The sequence below is a fragment of the Leptodactylus fuscus genome, chromosome 5 (genome assembly GCF_031893055.1).
Source record: "Leptodactylus fuscus isolate aLepFus1 chromosome 5, aLepFus1.hap2, whole genome shotgun sequence".
Lineage (NCBI taxonomy): Eukaryota > Metazoa > Chordata > Amphibia > Anura > Leptodactylidae > Leptodactylus > Leptodactylus fuscus.
Genome location: NC_134269.1, coordinates 31,554,089 through 31,572,135, shown reverse-complemented (window position 1 = coordinate 31,572,135; position 18,047 = coordinate 31,554,089). Strand labels below are relative to the sequence as shown.

Below are 18,047 nucleotides of genomic sequence, written 5' to 3'. Positions count from 1 at the left end.
GACCTGGGCAATGTGCGGCCCGCGGGCCACATCCAGCCCTCTGACTGCGTCTATCTGGCCTGCATAGCTAGTGGAAGTTTTTTCAAGGACCTGTGATGATGTCATCACAGCCTATCACCAGGATAGGCTATGACTCGTTAGTGGGCGGAGCCACATGGGAGTGTGCGCTTGATGCAAGCTGCCGGCAGTGGAGGCTGCCGGATGATAGAGAGAAGAGACAGCATGTGTGAGCAAGAGGGGGGAACTAGGGGCAGATGTAGGAGACAGTTAAACTGAATGCACATGTCATTAAACTAGACAGATGGAGGGTGACATTAAACTGGGGCAGCTGGAGGAGGATATTAAACCATGGGGGGTAGCTGGAGGGGGACATGTCCCCCTCCAGCTGCCCCAGTTTAATGTCCCCACTAGTTTCTGCTGGTTTATACTGGGGCACCAGGAGAGGGACTTAATACTGTGGGACATTTGGAGGGAAACGTTATAATGTGGGGGTGTATAATGTTAGGGTGACTGTAGGAGGATTATACTTTGTGGGGCACATGGAAAAATAATTGAGAATGGGTGGAGTCAGCGGAGAAGTGGGTGGAGCTACATTTGCCACGGCGCACATAGCCCTCTAGAACTGTTACAATTTCTCCTGTGGCCCCATGGGAAAATTAATTGCCCACCCCTGATCTAAAGGATTGTCTTATATATATATATGATCTGGCATAGATTTCCTGAAGGTCTACCCACTGCCAACTCTGGGGCTATGAAGACTGGCATGAGTACCACCAGTCTTCATCAATCCGCGGTTGAATCTTTAGTCGGGACATGAGGTGGATGGCGACAATCTAGTTCTTGGGGATTCATATTTCTTTTGTAACTAAATTGGACTTTTTTTTTCTAAATTCCCAGCCGGCTGACTACGGCATCGCCCCGAACGACTCCTCCCTCCCAAACGTCAACACCACAAACCACCACTTCCAAAGCAGGACGGCGACGGCCAACGTGTCCTCTTGACCGGATTTCGAAAGACCCGTCCCCAGCTGGTTTTATCCAGAAGCCATCCAACAAGCCTCTTTCCTCCGTCCAACCCGTTTTCTCAGGTTTAGCCTTGGACTCTGTGCAAAAGTTTTTACAGAAAAAAAAAGAAAAAAAAAAAAAAAGATAAATATATATTTTAGGTCTTTTCAGACCAGACTGACTCATGGGAAGTTTCTCTCACCGCTCCCGGCAGTGGTGATTCTCAGAACTTACTCTTTTCCGTTCCGAGGCGGACCACGGCTGCCGAACGGTTTTATGCTAAGCTCATGGAAATATACAAGCTGTGTTTTTCGTTTTTTTTTTATGTTATGTTCTGTATCATTTTTTTTTTTTATTGACTTGGTAATGCATTGTATAGGAAAACGGGATGAATGGGAAGCCATTTTGTTTCATCCTGCCATATTCTCGCAACCGGAAGAGAACCGTTCCACAACCACGTGCTGATGTTATGAGCTACTTTCCTGTTCTTACGTAACATGTATTCTTTTCAGTGTTTATTATTGGTCATTACCGCAGTCCTATCGTGAGCCTGTCTCCTACCCACAGTGGAGGCGGCCATTTTCTGATTTAAAGGGATGCTTTAGTTAAAAATAAAGTAAAAAAAAATATTACCTTTTGGGTCTCCTGCTCCCACCCCTAAGAGCTAGTGCATGTGAAACACAAATTTGTGAAAAAGGGGAGGAGTCTAGGCTTGCATACATACCAGGCAAGGTAAACCGCGCCCAACACCAACGATGAAGGGGCTCAGTATAGCCGGTCTTCACTTTTTCTGTCTTTTTTGGGTGTGTTTTTTTTTTTTTTCCACCTGATGTTTACTTGCACCTAAGATGTTTTTGTTTCCCATCTGTCTGCCCCCACTGTGCGCACGTGACAGGCGACCAATGTGCTGGATGTACGGGATATATTGGAAACCATTTTGTTTTCTTCTACTGCTATTCAGACAGAAAGGAATATTGGAAAAAAAATGTTCAAATAAGAAATGTTATTATATAACTTCTGTATCTATGCCGTGTCCACTTTGCATTGTTTTTGCTACAAGGTCGTCAGTACACGTAATAATTGCATGACTCCATGTCTGGCCGCTATACTTCTCGCCAAAAACAAGGATTGATCATAGAAAACCTGGGATTCACTAGATGGCGAAGAGCTTTGCCTAAGGATAACATTTGCCAGATCTGTATAGTGTATATAGTATGTATACTCAATTTATAATCTGAATAGATCCAAAGTTTTGCACTCTACATATATTTTTCAGCAATCTGAGTCATTACAAGTATGGTCTGACTAGGCAGGGGGGTTTTGCCACAAGACATACTGGTTTTGCCCAAAAAAAAAGGCTACTTTTGGGTAGTGTACCACTTGGTGAGAGATCATAGACTGCTATGCTGTACTTGCAGTCATTTTGCCTAGTTGACGGGCTTTGAGGAGGGGCGTATTATTGGACTAAGGGAAGCAGCATGGTCATGTCAATGAATTGTTCATCATCTAGGCTGTTGGGAGCAGAGGTTGGAGGGCACACTGTGACCAGCCCAGACAGATTATCAGTAGAGAAGATCATTTAATCCACCTTCAAGCAGTAGCAGCCCCTCGGTTTCCTTGTCCACCATTCAGACACAGGTGCCACCTTCATTACATACCATTTCTAGGCTCTTGGACACCAACTTTCCTTCTGCCATTGACTGTCACCCACCATCATTTGGACTTCTAAGGACTGGAATTGTATAATCTTTAGTGAATAATCCAGGTTATGTTAGAGTACAAAGGCCTCGCGGGGAGCACTTCAATCCTGCCTTTGCTGTGGAGTGACACACCGCCCCAAAAGTGGGGTCACCTCTGCAAGAGATACGAGGGAGACTTAGGCTTAGTTCACACGTGAATACCGTGTGGCGTAATTTGGTCCAGAAAAAAAACGCTTCCTAATTAGGAAGCGGTTTTTGGACCTTGAGGTGGTTTTTGGCAAAACCCGCTTCAGAAAACGCCAGGCCGTTTTTCCTTCACGGACAGCAAATGGACTGTAAAAAATTGCGTCATGGTTTTTGGTTGTGGTTTTTGCCAAAAACTGCACCGAAACCTGCAATGTGGTTTCCGCCTCCCAGTCACTTCTATTGACTTCCCGAGGTTGAATCCGCCTCAAGAAAAGTCATGTCGTTAGCGGAAAAACAAACGCTAGCGGTCTCCAGAGACCACCCTTGTGAGGGGGCGGATTATGACGTGGATTCCGCGCCATAATCCGCCCCCTCTGTGCCCATGTGAACGGGCCCTAACAGCTCAGTGATATGTGCAGGACATGCTTCAGACACGTGTTCTCTCATGGCATTTTTCAGTAGGATAATGCTCACCCACATACAGCAAGGGTTCCTCAGGATTGTCCACCAGATTGTAACACTTCCTTGGCCTGCCTGGTGACCAGATTTATTCCCAATCAAGTATTTTTGGGACCAGGTGCGATCCCGGCTTTGGCAACCTACATCTGTGGCAAATGGCAGTGACCGGTTCTGTATGGCATCCTGCTGCATAACCATATGTCATCTTATATCCAGGCCGGAGGTGCCCGCAGGACACTACAGCCTCTGCACAATTAATATTGTAATCTCTTCCATACATCATCAGTCCATTCCAACTCCTTGGGGCGGTATTTTTCATGTCAATGAGTTTACTGTTATATGGCCACACATTGGTGTGATCGGTTGCGTCGTCTGGTGAATTGCCTTCCCCTAACACCTTGGAAATTCTCATTTCAGTCAGTTCTCTGCGGGGTTATTTTTAGCGATTTCATTCACACTGTGAGAAGGAGGTGTGTTGTTTTTTTTTTAAGAAATGTGCTCACAAGTTTGTGTATCGATTATGGGTCGTGAAGTATAAAAAACCAGGCCGAGGACAAGTTCATGGTGGTGACGTGAAAACTATATTAAGTTATTCAGGGTTTTTTTGTGCACTTATATTTTTGGGTTAAATATTTTTTTTTATATTGTATTTTCCCCCAAAATTTAGCACAATATATTGGATTTACTGGCAGAGTTCAGATGTCCGCTTTATTTCCTCTATAGAAATTACATACAAACGCCAGGACAGGAAACCTTCACGTCTGGTCCACAATCGGTGAATGACCTATTAGACATCCCATTCGCTAACAAGTGTTACGATTTGTATTGTTGTCTGAGTGCCAACCTTTGGAAAACTCCAGAACCTTCTAAGAAGATCGGCCAAGCCCCTGGCATTTTGCAAACCAACGAGACCTGCGTCACCACAAGTGTTTAGCCAGTGCTTATGTCTGGAACAGTCCGAAAACCATGAGAAGCCCCTGTAACCCCGCAGGAGCCAGCATTGTGGTTAGGAGCCCCAACAAGTTTTTGTAATGCTGCATCGATGTCACGGCTTTATGGTATCCCGTTCTCGTCATGAAAACTGGAATACCTCTAAATTTTCCCATCCCGTGACATACTATTACATCAAGAACGAAGATGGCGCAGGCTAGGGAGCTCTCACGGTACCACCGGGAGAGGTGGCGGGCAGTAACACACAGCGGACATTCTGCTCCAACGCCTGCGAACTGTAGGAACTCCATTTGCAGCTATTTAACCCTTAAATGCCATTGTCGATTGAGACCTCTAAAGTGGTGGTTATGCGTTAGAATGGAGACGTGGGGGGCCATCAGTAGACCTTACTTTCACTTAGATAACGTATGATACATTGCAATACAGAAGTATTGCAATGTATTACACAGGCAGTCACGCTCCCTAGTGTTCTAGTTTCAGTATGGAAGTGTAAATGTAAAAATACTGTAAAGTATGAAATAAAATATAATGTTCTATTGTTATAGTATGTTGAATTTTATCAGTCTCACACAGTGAACGTCAAAAAAGCAAAACAAAATTGCTGTTGGTCATGTCTCAAAAAAAAAAAAAAAAAAAAGCACAAAAAAATAAGACCTCAATGGTGGTGGTGGGGGAATATATATATATATCTCAATAAAAATAATGGAATAGAAAAGTACAATTTGTTGTGCAAAAAACAAGCCTTCATACATTGGTATCTAAGGAGACAATTCCAAGCACATCTATTTATGGGATGGTTTGGGCTGCATTTATGGGCGGAATCCATCAGAAGATTGGGCAGGACGTCTCTCTCCATGGGAGCCGGCTGACTATAGTATAACCAGCCACCATAACATAGATAATTCTGTACGAGATTGGTGAAGGATGGGGCAAGTGACCCGGAAGGCTGAATGCCACTTCAAATCATATGATCCAGGGGTCATGACGTAGGAACCCTCTGCGGCCATTATCTGCAATAACCCAGGCCAGGCAATAAAGGAGATGTCCGGGGACTGGTAACTTAACCACTTCAGTACCGGGCCAATTTGTGGTGCAGGACCAGACACATTTTAGGTTTATTTTGTATGTGCGGTTTTGAGGTCTGTAAAATTTTTCTCGTATGTCTCAGTCAACTAATTTTTGCGTTTTTTTTCGGGGACACATAGGGCTTTATTTTTATGTTATTTTTATTTTCAAATGTGTTTTAAAATTTTTTATATCCAGGAAAATATAAACAAAATAGGAGGGAAATTGTGTCTGGTTTTCAATTTTTTTTATTTTATTTTATTTAATAACACAAAGTGTCACTGAAAAACTTTATAAAATAGTTTTTCCTCTCCGTTACGGTAATTTTTATTTTGTATGGTGTAGTCGGGGGTGGGGCTATAACCTTTAATAACGGTGTTTTATTAGCGTATTATTTATTTATTTTTTATTTTATTTACATTTTTTTCAAAACTTTTTTATTATATTTTTATTTTATATTTTTTCCAGATTGTGTCCCCATAAGGTGATAAGAGACCTTTGGGGACATCTGATCACTTATTTTTTTGTACTGGAGGCTGATTTCTCCTATAACTGGGGCTGCTACATTTAACCCCAGTTACAGGAGAAATCCAGCCTCCTGCACACTGTATATTCATCTTACTGAGCTGATCTGGGGTCCTGTAGGACCCAGCAGCTTTTGCAAGACTCTGCTCCCAGCGGATCACGTGTCCACCGGGTCAAAGGGCAGCTGAATTATGGCAGCGTCCATAGCTGTGTATACAGCGCTCATTGAGCGCTGTATACACAGCGATCGAGAAGGCAGGGGAGGTCATAAATCTGCCCTGTCTTCTCTCTGGGAGCTCCGGCTGAAGTTACAGCCGGCTCCTATTGAAAGCAGCTGCACGATCTCCGTGCAGCTGCTGTGTTCTGACTGGACGTACAGGTGCGTCCTGTCAGAACTAGGCAACCACTTCCCGGACGTATATAGTCTATGGGCGTCCGGAAGTGGTTATGGTAAATACAATTTGCTGTTGAGTTTCAACACACATAGTTCAATCTGCAGCACTGTACATTATCATTGAGTCACATCAGATCCTGTCCCCATTAGACGGTTTGTTGCTGTAGCTGTCAGTTTAATGTTACAGATCCTCACTGATATATCGATCTGCACTTGCATTTGCTCTTTAAGACAATAGAGACATGGTTACAATCCGGAGCTATATCTTTATTTAGGAGTATTATCCATTATTCACTGACGGCTCAGTCATATAGGGGTCTGTACATAGGTGTTCACTTTCATAGGGAGCACATGTTCTATTGAGGATCCTTTATTTTATTTTTAATTTATAATAATAAAAGGTAAATTTTATCCTAATATTTTTGTGGGGGGACAACTTTGTTTTTGTAATTATTCTAATAGTTACCCTTGATCCTGGTTGAGTAGTTACTATATATTACCTTACAGCATGATGCTTGGTATATGGCAGTATTATTTACACTGCTCAAAAAAATGAAGGGAACACGCAAATAACACATCCTAGATCTGAATGAATGAAATATTCTCATTGAATACTTTGTTCTGTACAAAGTTGAACATGATGACAACAAAATCACACAAAAATCATCAGTGGAAATCAAATGAATTATCCAATGAAGGCCTGGATTTGGAGTCACTCCCAAAATTAAAGTGGAAAAACACACTACAGGCTGATCCAACTTTGAAACTTTGATGTAATGTCCTTAAAGGGGCTCTATCAGCAAAACCTAAAAAAGAATGATCTACTTACGCATCGTGCACACTGGGCGGGCATTCAGGGTGTGTCTTCTTCTTCATCCACGCTTCCTCTTCCTGTGATGTCCTCGAGTCCCGTCCTCCTCCGGTGCTCGCAAACTGACATTGTTTAAAAAAAATGGCCTGGGCACATGCGCAGTAGCCGTAGTGGAAGCCGCATGCTACTGCGTATGCGTCCAGGCCATTTTTTTTAATCAATGTCAGTTCGTGAGCGCCGGAGGAGGACCCTGAATGCCCGCCCAGCGGGCACGATGCGTAAGTAGATCACATTCTTTTTTTAGGGTATTATTTTAAAATGGGGGGGTAGTTTAATATAACATTTACGGTGCCTGAATAGCCTTTTTAAAGGCTATTCACGCATATGTGGGGCTCTATCAGCATGATTTTGCTGATAGAGCCCCTTTAAAAAACGTCAAAATGAGGCTGAGTAGGGGTCACACGGTGGCTCAGTGGTTAGCACTGCAGCCTTGCAGCTCTAGAGTCCTGGTGTTCAAATTCCGCCAAGGGCATAAAACCATCTGCAAGGAGTTAGTATGTTCTAACCGTGTTTACATGGATTTCCATCCCATATTCAAAAAAATAAAAAAATACTGATAGGGAAAAATGTACATTGTGAGCTCTATGTGGGGCTCACAATCTACATTATTAAAAAAAAAAAAAAAAAAAAAAGGCTGAGTAGTGTGTGTGGCCTCCACGTGCCTGTATGACCTCCCTACAACGCCTGGGCATGCTCCTGATGAGGTTGCAGATGGTCTCCTGAGGCTCTCCTTCCAGACCTGGACTAAAGCATCTGCCAACTCCTGGACAGTCTGTGGTGCAACGTGACATGCTGGAGGCGCTACCAGGAGACAGGCGATGTAGAGGGGGCCGTAGGAGGGCAAATCCCCAGCAGCAGGACCGCTACCTCCGCCTTTGTGCAAGGAGGAACAGGAGAAGCACTGCCAGAGCCCTGCAAAATGACCTCCAGCAGGCCACAAATGTTCATATGTCTGCACAAATGGTTGGAAACAGACTCCATGAGGATGGTATGAGGGCTCGACGTCCACAGATGGTGGTTGCGCTTACAGCCCAACACCGTGCAGGACGCTTGGCATTTGCCACAGAATACCAGGATTGGCAACTTCGCCACTGGTGCCCTGTGCTCTTCACAGTTGAAAGCAGGTTCACAGTGAGCACATGTGACGTCTGGAGACGCCGTGGAGAGTGATCTGCTGCCTACAACATCCTTCAGCATGACCGATTTGGCAGTGGGTCAGTAATGGTGTGGGGCTGCACAGCCCTCCATGTGCTTCACAGAGGTAGCCTGACTGTCATTAGGTACCGAGATGAAATCCTCAGACCCCTTGTGAGACCATATGCTGGTTCGGTTGGCCCTGGTTTCCTCCTAATGCAGGACAATGCCAGACCTCATGTGGCTGGAGTGTGTCAGCAGTTCCTGCAAGATGAAGGCATTGAAGCTATGGACTGGCCTGCCCATTCCCCAGACCAGAATACGATTGCGCACATCTGGGACATCATGTCTCGCTCCATCCACCAATGTCACGTTGCACCACAGACTGTCCAGGAGTTGGCAGATGCTTTAGTCCAGGTCTGGGAGGAGATCCCTCAGGAGACCATCCACAACCTCATCAGGAGCATGCCCAGGCATTGTAGGGAGGTCATACAGACACGTGGAGGTCACACACACTACTCAGCCTCATACTGACATGTTTTAAGGACATTACATCAAAGTTGGATCAGCCTGTAATATGTTTTTCCACTTTAATTTTGGGGGTGACACTAAATCCATTGGTTAATAAATGTGATTTCCATTGATGATTTTTGTGTGATTTTGTTGTCACCACATTCAACTTTGTACAGAACAAAGTATTCAATGAGAATATTTCATTCCTTCAGATCTAGGAGATGTTATTGGAGTGTTCCCTTTATTTTTTGAGCATTGTATATCCCTATAATAAGTGTTTATGTAGAGATATTCCAATTATACAACCGGATGAAGATAGATGAATGGAAGTATTAGGCAACCGTATTGTGTCTGCGCACTAACCATGGGGGCTGGGGGCTTCCTGACTGTGCGATACAAATATTCTCCGCTGCCAGACTGTTCTAATTCTGCATATATCCCTCTTCCTAACGCATGGGGAGCTGAGCTAAACATACAAGCCAATGAGCGTTTATGGCTATAGCCATGTTATTGTAGTCACCGGCAGTAGAGGCGATATACCAAATATCTATGTACAGTATTAAGAGAGAGATCACGTTACAATCCCTGATATTTTGGCCACATTGCCTACAGACCAGAGGTATCCTGCCATGTGTATCTCTAGTTTAGAAATTCTCAGAAGAAATATCGGAAATTTCAAAGTATTATAACACAAAATTAATCAAAGAGTTTTTCCTTGCCTCATAGACTTCACTGGTGCAAAGCTGCAGTACCGACACTCACCACTAGAGTATGTGTGGCGACCACTATATCACCAAATTCTCTCCACTAAAGGATTTAAAATATACAAATATTGTATAAATCATCGAGTTATATTCACATGGCTGAATCTGAGTTGGATTTTGCCTCTAAATCAGCCCCTAATTCCGCCTGAAATCTGCCTCCTATTAATTTAATTTATTTAAAAAAAAATGCAGATTTTTTTACTCTTAGTTTTTCAGCTAGCGGGAAAAAATAATCATCACCCTCGATCCTCAGGCAGATTCCACCTGATAACTGCTCTTGAAGTAAATAGAAGGTAGAAATATACTGTCTGGCCAATGTGGAATTTGCAAATGACAAGTTGGAATTAGGTCAAGCAGAAAGTTCTGAGTTAAATACCTGAAGCTGAATTTTTTAGCTGGTACAAATTCCACTGTGTGAATATACCCTTAATCCTGCATGACGGATATATCCATCCTGAGCCAGGGTCAGATAATGCTCTATGATGTCACTGCCATTGTACCTGCATGTTCTTTGATAGGTATGTAACGCGGCAGAAAATTGATTCAGCTTGTGAACATACCGCGAGGGTAGCCGCGACGGAATGCCAATGCAGTGCACCAGCAATAAGTAGCGGCATTCACCTCCAGATTAGGCCTGAATGACTGGGCCTAATCGGGAGAGAGTCTCGCGCTGCGACTGAGTCCTTCACGGAATCCACGGGAAGAAGGGGCATGTGGCTTCTTTTTTCCACTACTAGCAATCAGAAAAAAGAAGCGAGCATCTCTCATTGAAGTCAATGGGAGCCATTTCTGGCAGCGGATTTTGAGATAGATTCTGCATCAAAATCCTCTGCCAAAAAACTCCCTTAGGAGCCCAGCAGACATATGAAACTAGGTTCCTGCCACAGCTGCTGGGGGCAGATTACTCAGCAGTTTATTCCCTTAGATGTCACTACATCCAAGCCTTACTAAATCATATCACTGTACAATGAGTGTGGTGTTATTTCAAAACACATGTGGTGCACAAAGAGCTCAGATACAAAAAGTTACAATATAAACGGAGTTTTATTGAGGAATACATCATTTCTCATTCACATTGTAAGTCAATAACAATCAAGGTCCAACCCTTGTTTACTCACATACAACCAAAAATTTATTTTTTCAAAGTTATTTTATCAAAGTATTATACAGCACTGTACAGATATTCATTACTCAAATAAGTCTCTCTCCCTATTAGGGCTCACAATCTAACCTTTTAAATACAGTTTTCCCTTGCGGTGCTAATGTACAGAGTCCACACCGGGTTCTAGAGTCTGACTAAACACCATTCCTCTAAACCTTCATGTCGTGGCCAAACTGCCACACGTCCATGTCACAAATCCAGGTAAATATAATTTGCTGTTGAGTTTCAACACACATAGTTCAATCTGCAGAACTGTACATTATCATTGAGTCACATCAGATCCTGTCCCCATTAGGGCTCACAATCTAAACAAAATACAGTTAGCCCATTAGATGCTAATGCACAGAGTCGACACCGGGTTCTAGGGTCTGTGAAATCACCATTACTTTAAACCTCTAAACCTTCATGTCGTGGCCAAATTGCCACGAGCTAATGTCGAGTCCAAACTGAATAAGCACCTCGGGGGAGCCCATTCTAATGAAGACAATGTCCTCCACCCATTTCCAAAACATTGAGGGGCCACTCAAAGAAAGGGGCAGTCGGACCGAAGCCACAGACGGTTGTCTTCATCCTGTATTTTTATCATCTATTTTATGTAAATCAAAAAATAAATAAAATGTTAAAGAATCCTAATACTTTTTAGCAAGGATTTCTTAAGTTGAAACTCATTAAGGTAAATACAATTTGCTGTTGAGTTTCAACACACATAGTTCAATCTGTAGAACTGTACATTATCATTGAGTCACATCAGATCCTGTCCCCATTAGGGCTCACAATCTAAACAAAATACAGTTAGCCCATTAGATGCTAATGCACAGAGTCGACACCGGGTTCTAGGGTCTGTGAAATCACCATTACTTTAAACCTCTAAACCTTCATGTCGTGGCCAAATTGCCACGAGCTAATGTCGAGTCCAAACTGAATCAGCACCTCGGGGAGCCCATTCTAATGAAGACAATGTCCTCCACCCATTTCCAAAACATTGAGGGGCCACTCAAAGAAAGGGGCAGTCGGACCGAAGCCACAGACGGTTGTCTTCATCCTGTATTTTTATCATCTATTTTATGTAAATCAAAAAATAAATAAAATGTTAAAGAATCCTAATACTTTTTAGCAAGGATTTCTTAAGTTGAAACTCATTAAGGTAAATACAATTTGCTGTTGAGTTTCAACACACATAGTTCAATCTGCAGAACTGTACATTATCATTGAGTCACATCAGATCCTGTCCCCATTAGGGCTCACAATCTAAACAAAATACAGTTAGCCCATTAGATGCTAATGCACAGAGTCGACACCGGGTTCTAGGGTCTGTGAAATCACCATTACTTTAAACCTCTAAACCTTCATGTCGTGGCCAAATTGCCACGAGCTAATGTCGAGTCCAAACTGAATCAGCACCTCGGGGGAGCCCATTCTAATGAAGACAATGTCCTCCACCCATTTCCAAAACATTGAGGGGCCACTCAAAGAAAAGGGCAGTCGGACCGAAGCCACAGACGGTTGTCTTCATCCTGTATTTTTATCATCTATTTTATGTAAATCTGAAAATAAATAAAATATTAAAGAATCCTAATACTTTTTAGCAAGGATTTCTTAAGTTGAAACTCATTAAGGTAAATACAATTTGCTATTGAGTTTCAACACACATAGTTCATTCTGCAACACTGTACAGTTTCCCTTTAAATCTGTGACAACTATTTCAACCAATAATTAAGTTACTTAAAAGTCAACAAGTCATGTGCACATGTACCAATAATCTATAACATATAATGCCATCTGATAGTGGAGACCTAACCCCAGGAGATGTGAGTCCTTCCTCTGGTCGGAGCCCAAGTGTCTTGAGGTTGTCGTCCACTGCTGAGGATCAGGACTCCGGCTGTAGTGAGGTAGAGTTCTTCTCAGTCCAGGATCAGGTCCATGTTTGCAGGTCTGTAGTGACTGTGGACAGGAGATGAGCAGTCTCTATAGTACGAGCAGCTTTCTTCACATGGATCCTGGTCTTGCTCCTCTCACACTTCACAATCTAGAAATGAATCAGAAAGACAAACCATCACCAAAACAAAGTCCCAGTCCTCAGTATTAGCACAGGCGGACTACAATACCCAGCAAACACTTCATTGGTACAACACAAAGAAACTCTCTGACATATCAGGAAAAGGCTTATCCTGAATGGGGACTTCTTATCTGTCCCACACATAAGTCTATGTAAGGTGTTAGGCTGCTCTTACACGGCCGTAATGTACTGTATATACTCCAGTATAAGCTGAGTTTTTCAGCATAGTTTTTGTGCTGACAAAGCCCCCCTCGGCTTATATGCGAGTCAAGCAAAAAAAAAAAAAAATGATTTATTTATTGGGGGGGGGGGGGGAGGGAGAGGGGTCTATGACCAGCAATAGTAATGTATAGAATCTCCCATAAAATAGTAAAAAAAAAAAAAAAAAAAGCTTTAAAGAATATAATAAAAAAATATTATAAATAAGAGTTGTAAATCCCTCCTTTCCCTAGAATACATATAAAAGTAGAGAATGACTGTGAGACACAAACACATTAGGTCTCCCTGTGTCTGACAGTGCCCGGCCTACTGAATATAGGGGATCTGCAGTTCTCCTGTTCCATCGGGAAGGGGTTAATAGGAGCACTGCAGATCCCCTATAGTCAGCCAGGCTGAGCTCCAAGTGGGAAAAAAAACAGTCCTCAAGCTCAGGGAAGGGGCAGACAGACAACCAAACACCCCCTCCCCTCCCCCAGCACCTCCTGCACCCAAACACTCCCACCATTTTAATTCTTGAAATTTTCCGGCAGCTGCTGCATTTACCCCACCTGTTACTACAGCAATCAGTACAACCCTGCCCCCCACGTTCCATATAATCCTGACACTGTCCCTATGACTGTCCTGTGGCCTCAGTAGTAGCATTAGGTGGATGTTACTCTTAGATAGGGGCGTAGTATTTGGGGTTTGCTGGACATGTACCCCAGGTGCCGGTACCCACAAGTCTTGTCTGTGATTGTGAGAAGATACAAAGTTATTGTCATTAACCCCTTGTCTCCCCCTCTTAGCTCCACCCACTGACGCACCACCTTTTAGCCACTCCCCTTACACATATGAAGGAGCCCTCCAGTGTCAGAGCTGACCTTACCTCCATGTTGTCAGGCTTTGGGCCTATCTCTTGCTGGCTCAGGCCGGGCTCTGTTGCTCTTGTATTTCCCTTTCTCCAGACCGGTGTCGGCCAGAAGAGATGGCAGTTGGAACAGAACAAGGGGGCGGGGCTTATGCCTAGAGACAACACGTGCCATAGCTGACCACAGCAACCAATCAGTGCACTGCTTTTAAAACTGAATTGCAATAACGAAAGCTGCCATCTGATTGGCTATAAGGGACCACACCAGTAGCCAATCTCCAATCGGTTTATACAGTCGGGGTAATGTGCAGGTTACTGAGTCGGCATCTCTGGGGCCCCAAGCAAAGTTATATGTGGGGGTGTCCTTATTCAGTATGTTTAGGCCACGCCTCATGTTTACAGGAACTGTCCCCTATTACCAGCTCAATAAATCTGCCCAAAATAGTCTCCCTATGCTGCACCCCTCTACATGTTACTATAAATTACCACAAGTTGCCCCCAGGTCTGTATTCCCTGCCCCCGAGCACAGGAATAGGTTATTTTTGCTGTAGATCCCTGCACCGCTGCCATAAGCAGTCAGGGATTCATGGCTGGCATCAGAACCGGCATGGGGAGCGCATGTATGCCATCTCCCATAGAAAGCAACAGGATCTGTTTTAAACACCGCTGATTCGGAACGTTTACGCCGTGTGAAGGGGCCCTAAGGCCCCACATTGTAAGAACGCAGTGATTTTAGGCAGCAGCGGAAAAGCTATGGCTAAAAACACAGCATTTTCCAGTACCAGCGATGTGGAGGGGACTCTGGCTTATCCCATTCACACATTGCAGAAAAAGATCCGCAGTGGAAATGCTGCGATTTCAAAAACCGTTTCTGTAACTCGCAGCATGTTGTTTATACCTATGAAATCGCTGCTGTCTGTCTGTGAAATACACTGCAGAAAAAGATTCAATGTGGTTCCACCGTGGTCTTTTCTGCAGTGTTTTTTGCCAGAGATTCGCTGCATGAGGCCTTAGCCTAAAGTAAGTATTCACAGGACTGCTTTACATGGAGGGAGAGGTAGCAGTCCTATGTAAGTTACCATGTCAGACTGAAACTGTTACACAGGACTGCTGTCTCTCACTCCATGTAAGAAGATATTTCTGTTGCACAGGGATACCTGCTTCATATGTAAAGGCAGCAGTCCTATGTAAGTAATCTTATACAGTCCTATGAAAAAGTTTGGGCACCCCTATTAATCTTAATCATTAGAGATGAGCGAACACTAAAATGTTCGAGGTTCGAAATTCAATTCGAACAGCCGCTCACTGTTCGAGTGTTCGAATGGGTTTCGAACCCCATTATAGTCTATGGGGAACATAAACTCGTTAAGGGGGAAACCCAAATTCGTGTCTGGAGGGTCACCAAGTCCACTATGACACCCCAGGAAATGATACCAACACCCTAGAATGACACTGGGACAGCAGGGGAAGCATGTCTGGGGGCATAAAAGTCACTTTATTTCATGGAAATCCCTGTCAGTTTGCGATTTTCGCAAGCTAACTTTTCCCCATAGAAATGCATTGGCCAGTGCTGATTGGCCAGAGTACGGAACTCGACCAATCAGCGCTGGCTCTGCTGGAGGAGGCGGAGTCTAAGATCGCTCCACACCAGTCTCCATTCAGGTCCGACCTTAGACTCCGCCTCCTCCGGCAGAGCCAGCGCTGATTGGCCGAAGGCTGGCCAATGCATTCCTATGCGAATGCAGAGACTTAGCAGTGCTGAGTCAGTTTTGCTCAACTACACATCTGATGCACACTCGGCACTGCTACATCAGATGTAGCAATCTGATGTAGCAGAGCCGAGGGTGCACTAGAACCCCTGTGCAAACTCCGTTCACGCTAATAGAATGCATTGGCCAGCGCTGATTGGCCAATGCATTCTGTTAGCCCGATGAAGTAGAGCTGAATGTGTGTGCTAAGCACACATTCAGCACTGCTTCATCACGCCAATACAATACATTAGCCAGTGCTGATTGGCCAGAGTACGGAATTCGGCCAATCAGCGCTGGCTCTGCTGGAGGAGGTGGAGTCTAAGGTCGGACCTGAATGGAGACTGGTGTGGAGCGATCTTAGACTCCGCCTCCTCCAGCAGAGCCAGCGCTGATTGGCCGAATTCCGTACTCTGGCCAATCAGCGCTGGCCAATGCATTCTATTAGCTTGATGAAGCAGAGTGTGCACAAGGGTTCAAGTGCACCCTCGGCTCTCCTACATCAGAGCCGAGGGTGCGCTTGAACCCTTGTGCAGCCTCGGCTCTGCTACATCAGAGCCGAGGGTGCGCTTGAACCCTTGTGCACACTCTGCTTCATCAAGCTAATAGAATGCATTGGCCAGCACTGATTGGCCAGAGTACGGAATTCGGCCAATCAGCGCTGGCCAATGCATCCCTATGGGAAAAAGTTTATCTCACAAAAATCATAATTACACACCCGATAGAGCCCCAAAAAGTTATTTTTAATAACATTCCCCCCTAAATAAAGGTTATCCCTAGCTATCCCTGCCTGTACAGCTATCCCTGTCTCATAGTCACAAAGTTCACATTCTCATATGACCCGGATTTGAAATCCACTATTCGTCTAAAATGGAGGTCACCTGATTTCGGCAGCCAATGACTTTTTCCAATTTTTTTCAATGCCCCCGGTGTCGTAGTTCCTGTCCCACCTCCCCTGCGCTGTTATTGGTGCAAAAAAGGCGCCAGGGAAGGTGGGAGGGGAATCGAATTTTGGCGCACTTTACCACGCGGTGTTCGATTCGATTCGAACATGGCGAACACCCTGATATCCGATCGAACATGTGTTCGATAGAACACTGTTCGCTCATCTCTATTAATCATTTTTAGTTCTAAATATTTTGGTGTTTGCAGCAGCCATTTCAGTTTGATATATCTAATAACTGATGGACACAGTAATATTTCAGGATTGAAATGAGGTTTATTGTACTAACAGAAAATGTGCAATATGCATTAAACCAAAATTTGACCGGTGCAAAAGTCTGGGCACCTCAACAGAAAAGTGACATTAATATTTAGTAGATCCTCCTTTTGCCTCTAGTCGCTTCCTGTAGCTTTTAATCAGTTCCTGGATCCTGGATGAAGGTATTTTGGACTATTCCTCTTTACAAAACAATTCAAGTTCAGGTTAGTTTGATGGTCGCCGAGCATGGACAGGCCGCTTCCAATCATCCCACAGATGTTCAATGATATTCAGGTCTGGGGACTGGGATGGCCATTCCAGAACATTGTAATTGTTCCTCTGCATGAATGCCTGAGTCGATTTTGGATCATTGTCTTGCTGAAATATCCATCCCCGGCGTAACTTCAACTTCGTCACTGATTCTTGAACATTATTCTCAAGAATCTGCTGATACTGAGTGGAATCCATGCGACCCTCAACTTTAACAAGATTCCCGGTGCCGGCATTGGCCACACAGCCCCAAAGCATGATGGAACCTCCACCAAATTCTACAGTGGGTAGCATGTGTTTTTCTTGGAGTGGTGTTTTTTTTGGACACCATGCATAATGCCTTTTTGTATGACCAAACAACTCAATCTTTGTTTCATCAGTCCACAGGACCTTCTTCCAAAATGAAGCTGGCTTGTCCAAATGTGCTTTTGCATACCTCAGGCAACTCTATTTGTGGCGTACGTGCAGAAACGGCTTCTTTCTCATCACTCTCCCATACAGCTTCTCCTTGTGCAAAGTGCGCTGTATAGTTGACCGATGCACAGTGACACCATCTGCAGCAAGATGATGCTGCAGCTCTTTGGAGGTGGTCTGTGGATTGTCCTTGATTGTTCTCACCATTCTTCTTCTCTGCCTTTCTGATATTTTTCTTGGCCTGCCACTTCTGGGCTTAACAAGAACTGTCCCTGTGGTCTTCCATTTCCTTACTATGTTCCTTACAGTGGAAACTGACAGGTTAAATCTCTGAGACAACTTTTTGTATCCTTCCCCTGAGCAACTATGTTGAACAATCTTTGTTTTCAGATCATTTGAGAGTTGTTTTGAGTAGCCCATGATGCCACTCTTCAGAGGAGATTCAAATAGGAGAACAACTTGCAATTGGCCACCTTAAATACCTTTTTTCATGACTGGATACACCTGGCTATGAAGTTCAAAGCTCACTGAGGTTGCAAAACCAATTTTGTGCTTCAGTAAGT

General features: G+C 44.0%; 1 protein-coding gene across 1 annotated transcript in view; it reads left to right on the top strand.

Annotated features, from left to right (window-relative positions):
* LOC142202582 (G protein-coupled receptor kinase 5-like) overlaps positions 1–2,031 on the top strand; it is a 44,664-nt gene extending 42,633 nt beyond the window's left edge. Inside the window, exon 16 of the mRNA XM_075272770.1 lies at positions 898–2,031. Within this exon, the coding sequence (XP_075128871.1) occupies positions 898–1,002 (105 nt within the window). The 3' untranslated portion in view covers positions 1,003–2,031. The remainder of the gene's footprint in view (positions 1–897) is intronic.
* Positions 2,032–18,047: the final 16,016 nt, after the last annotated feature.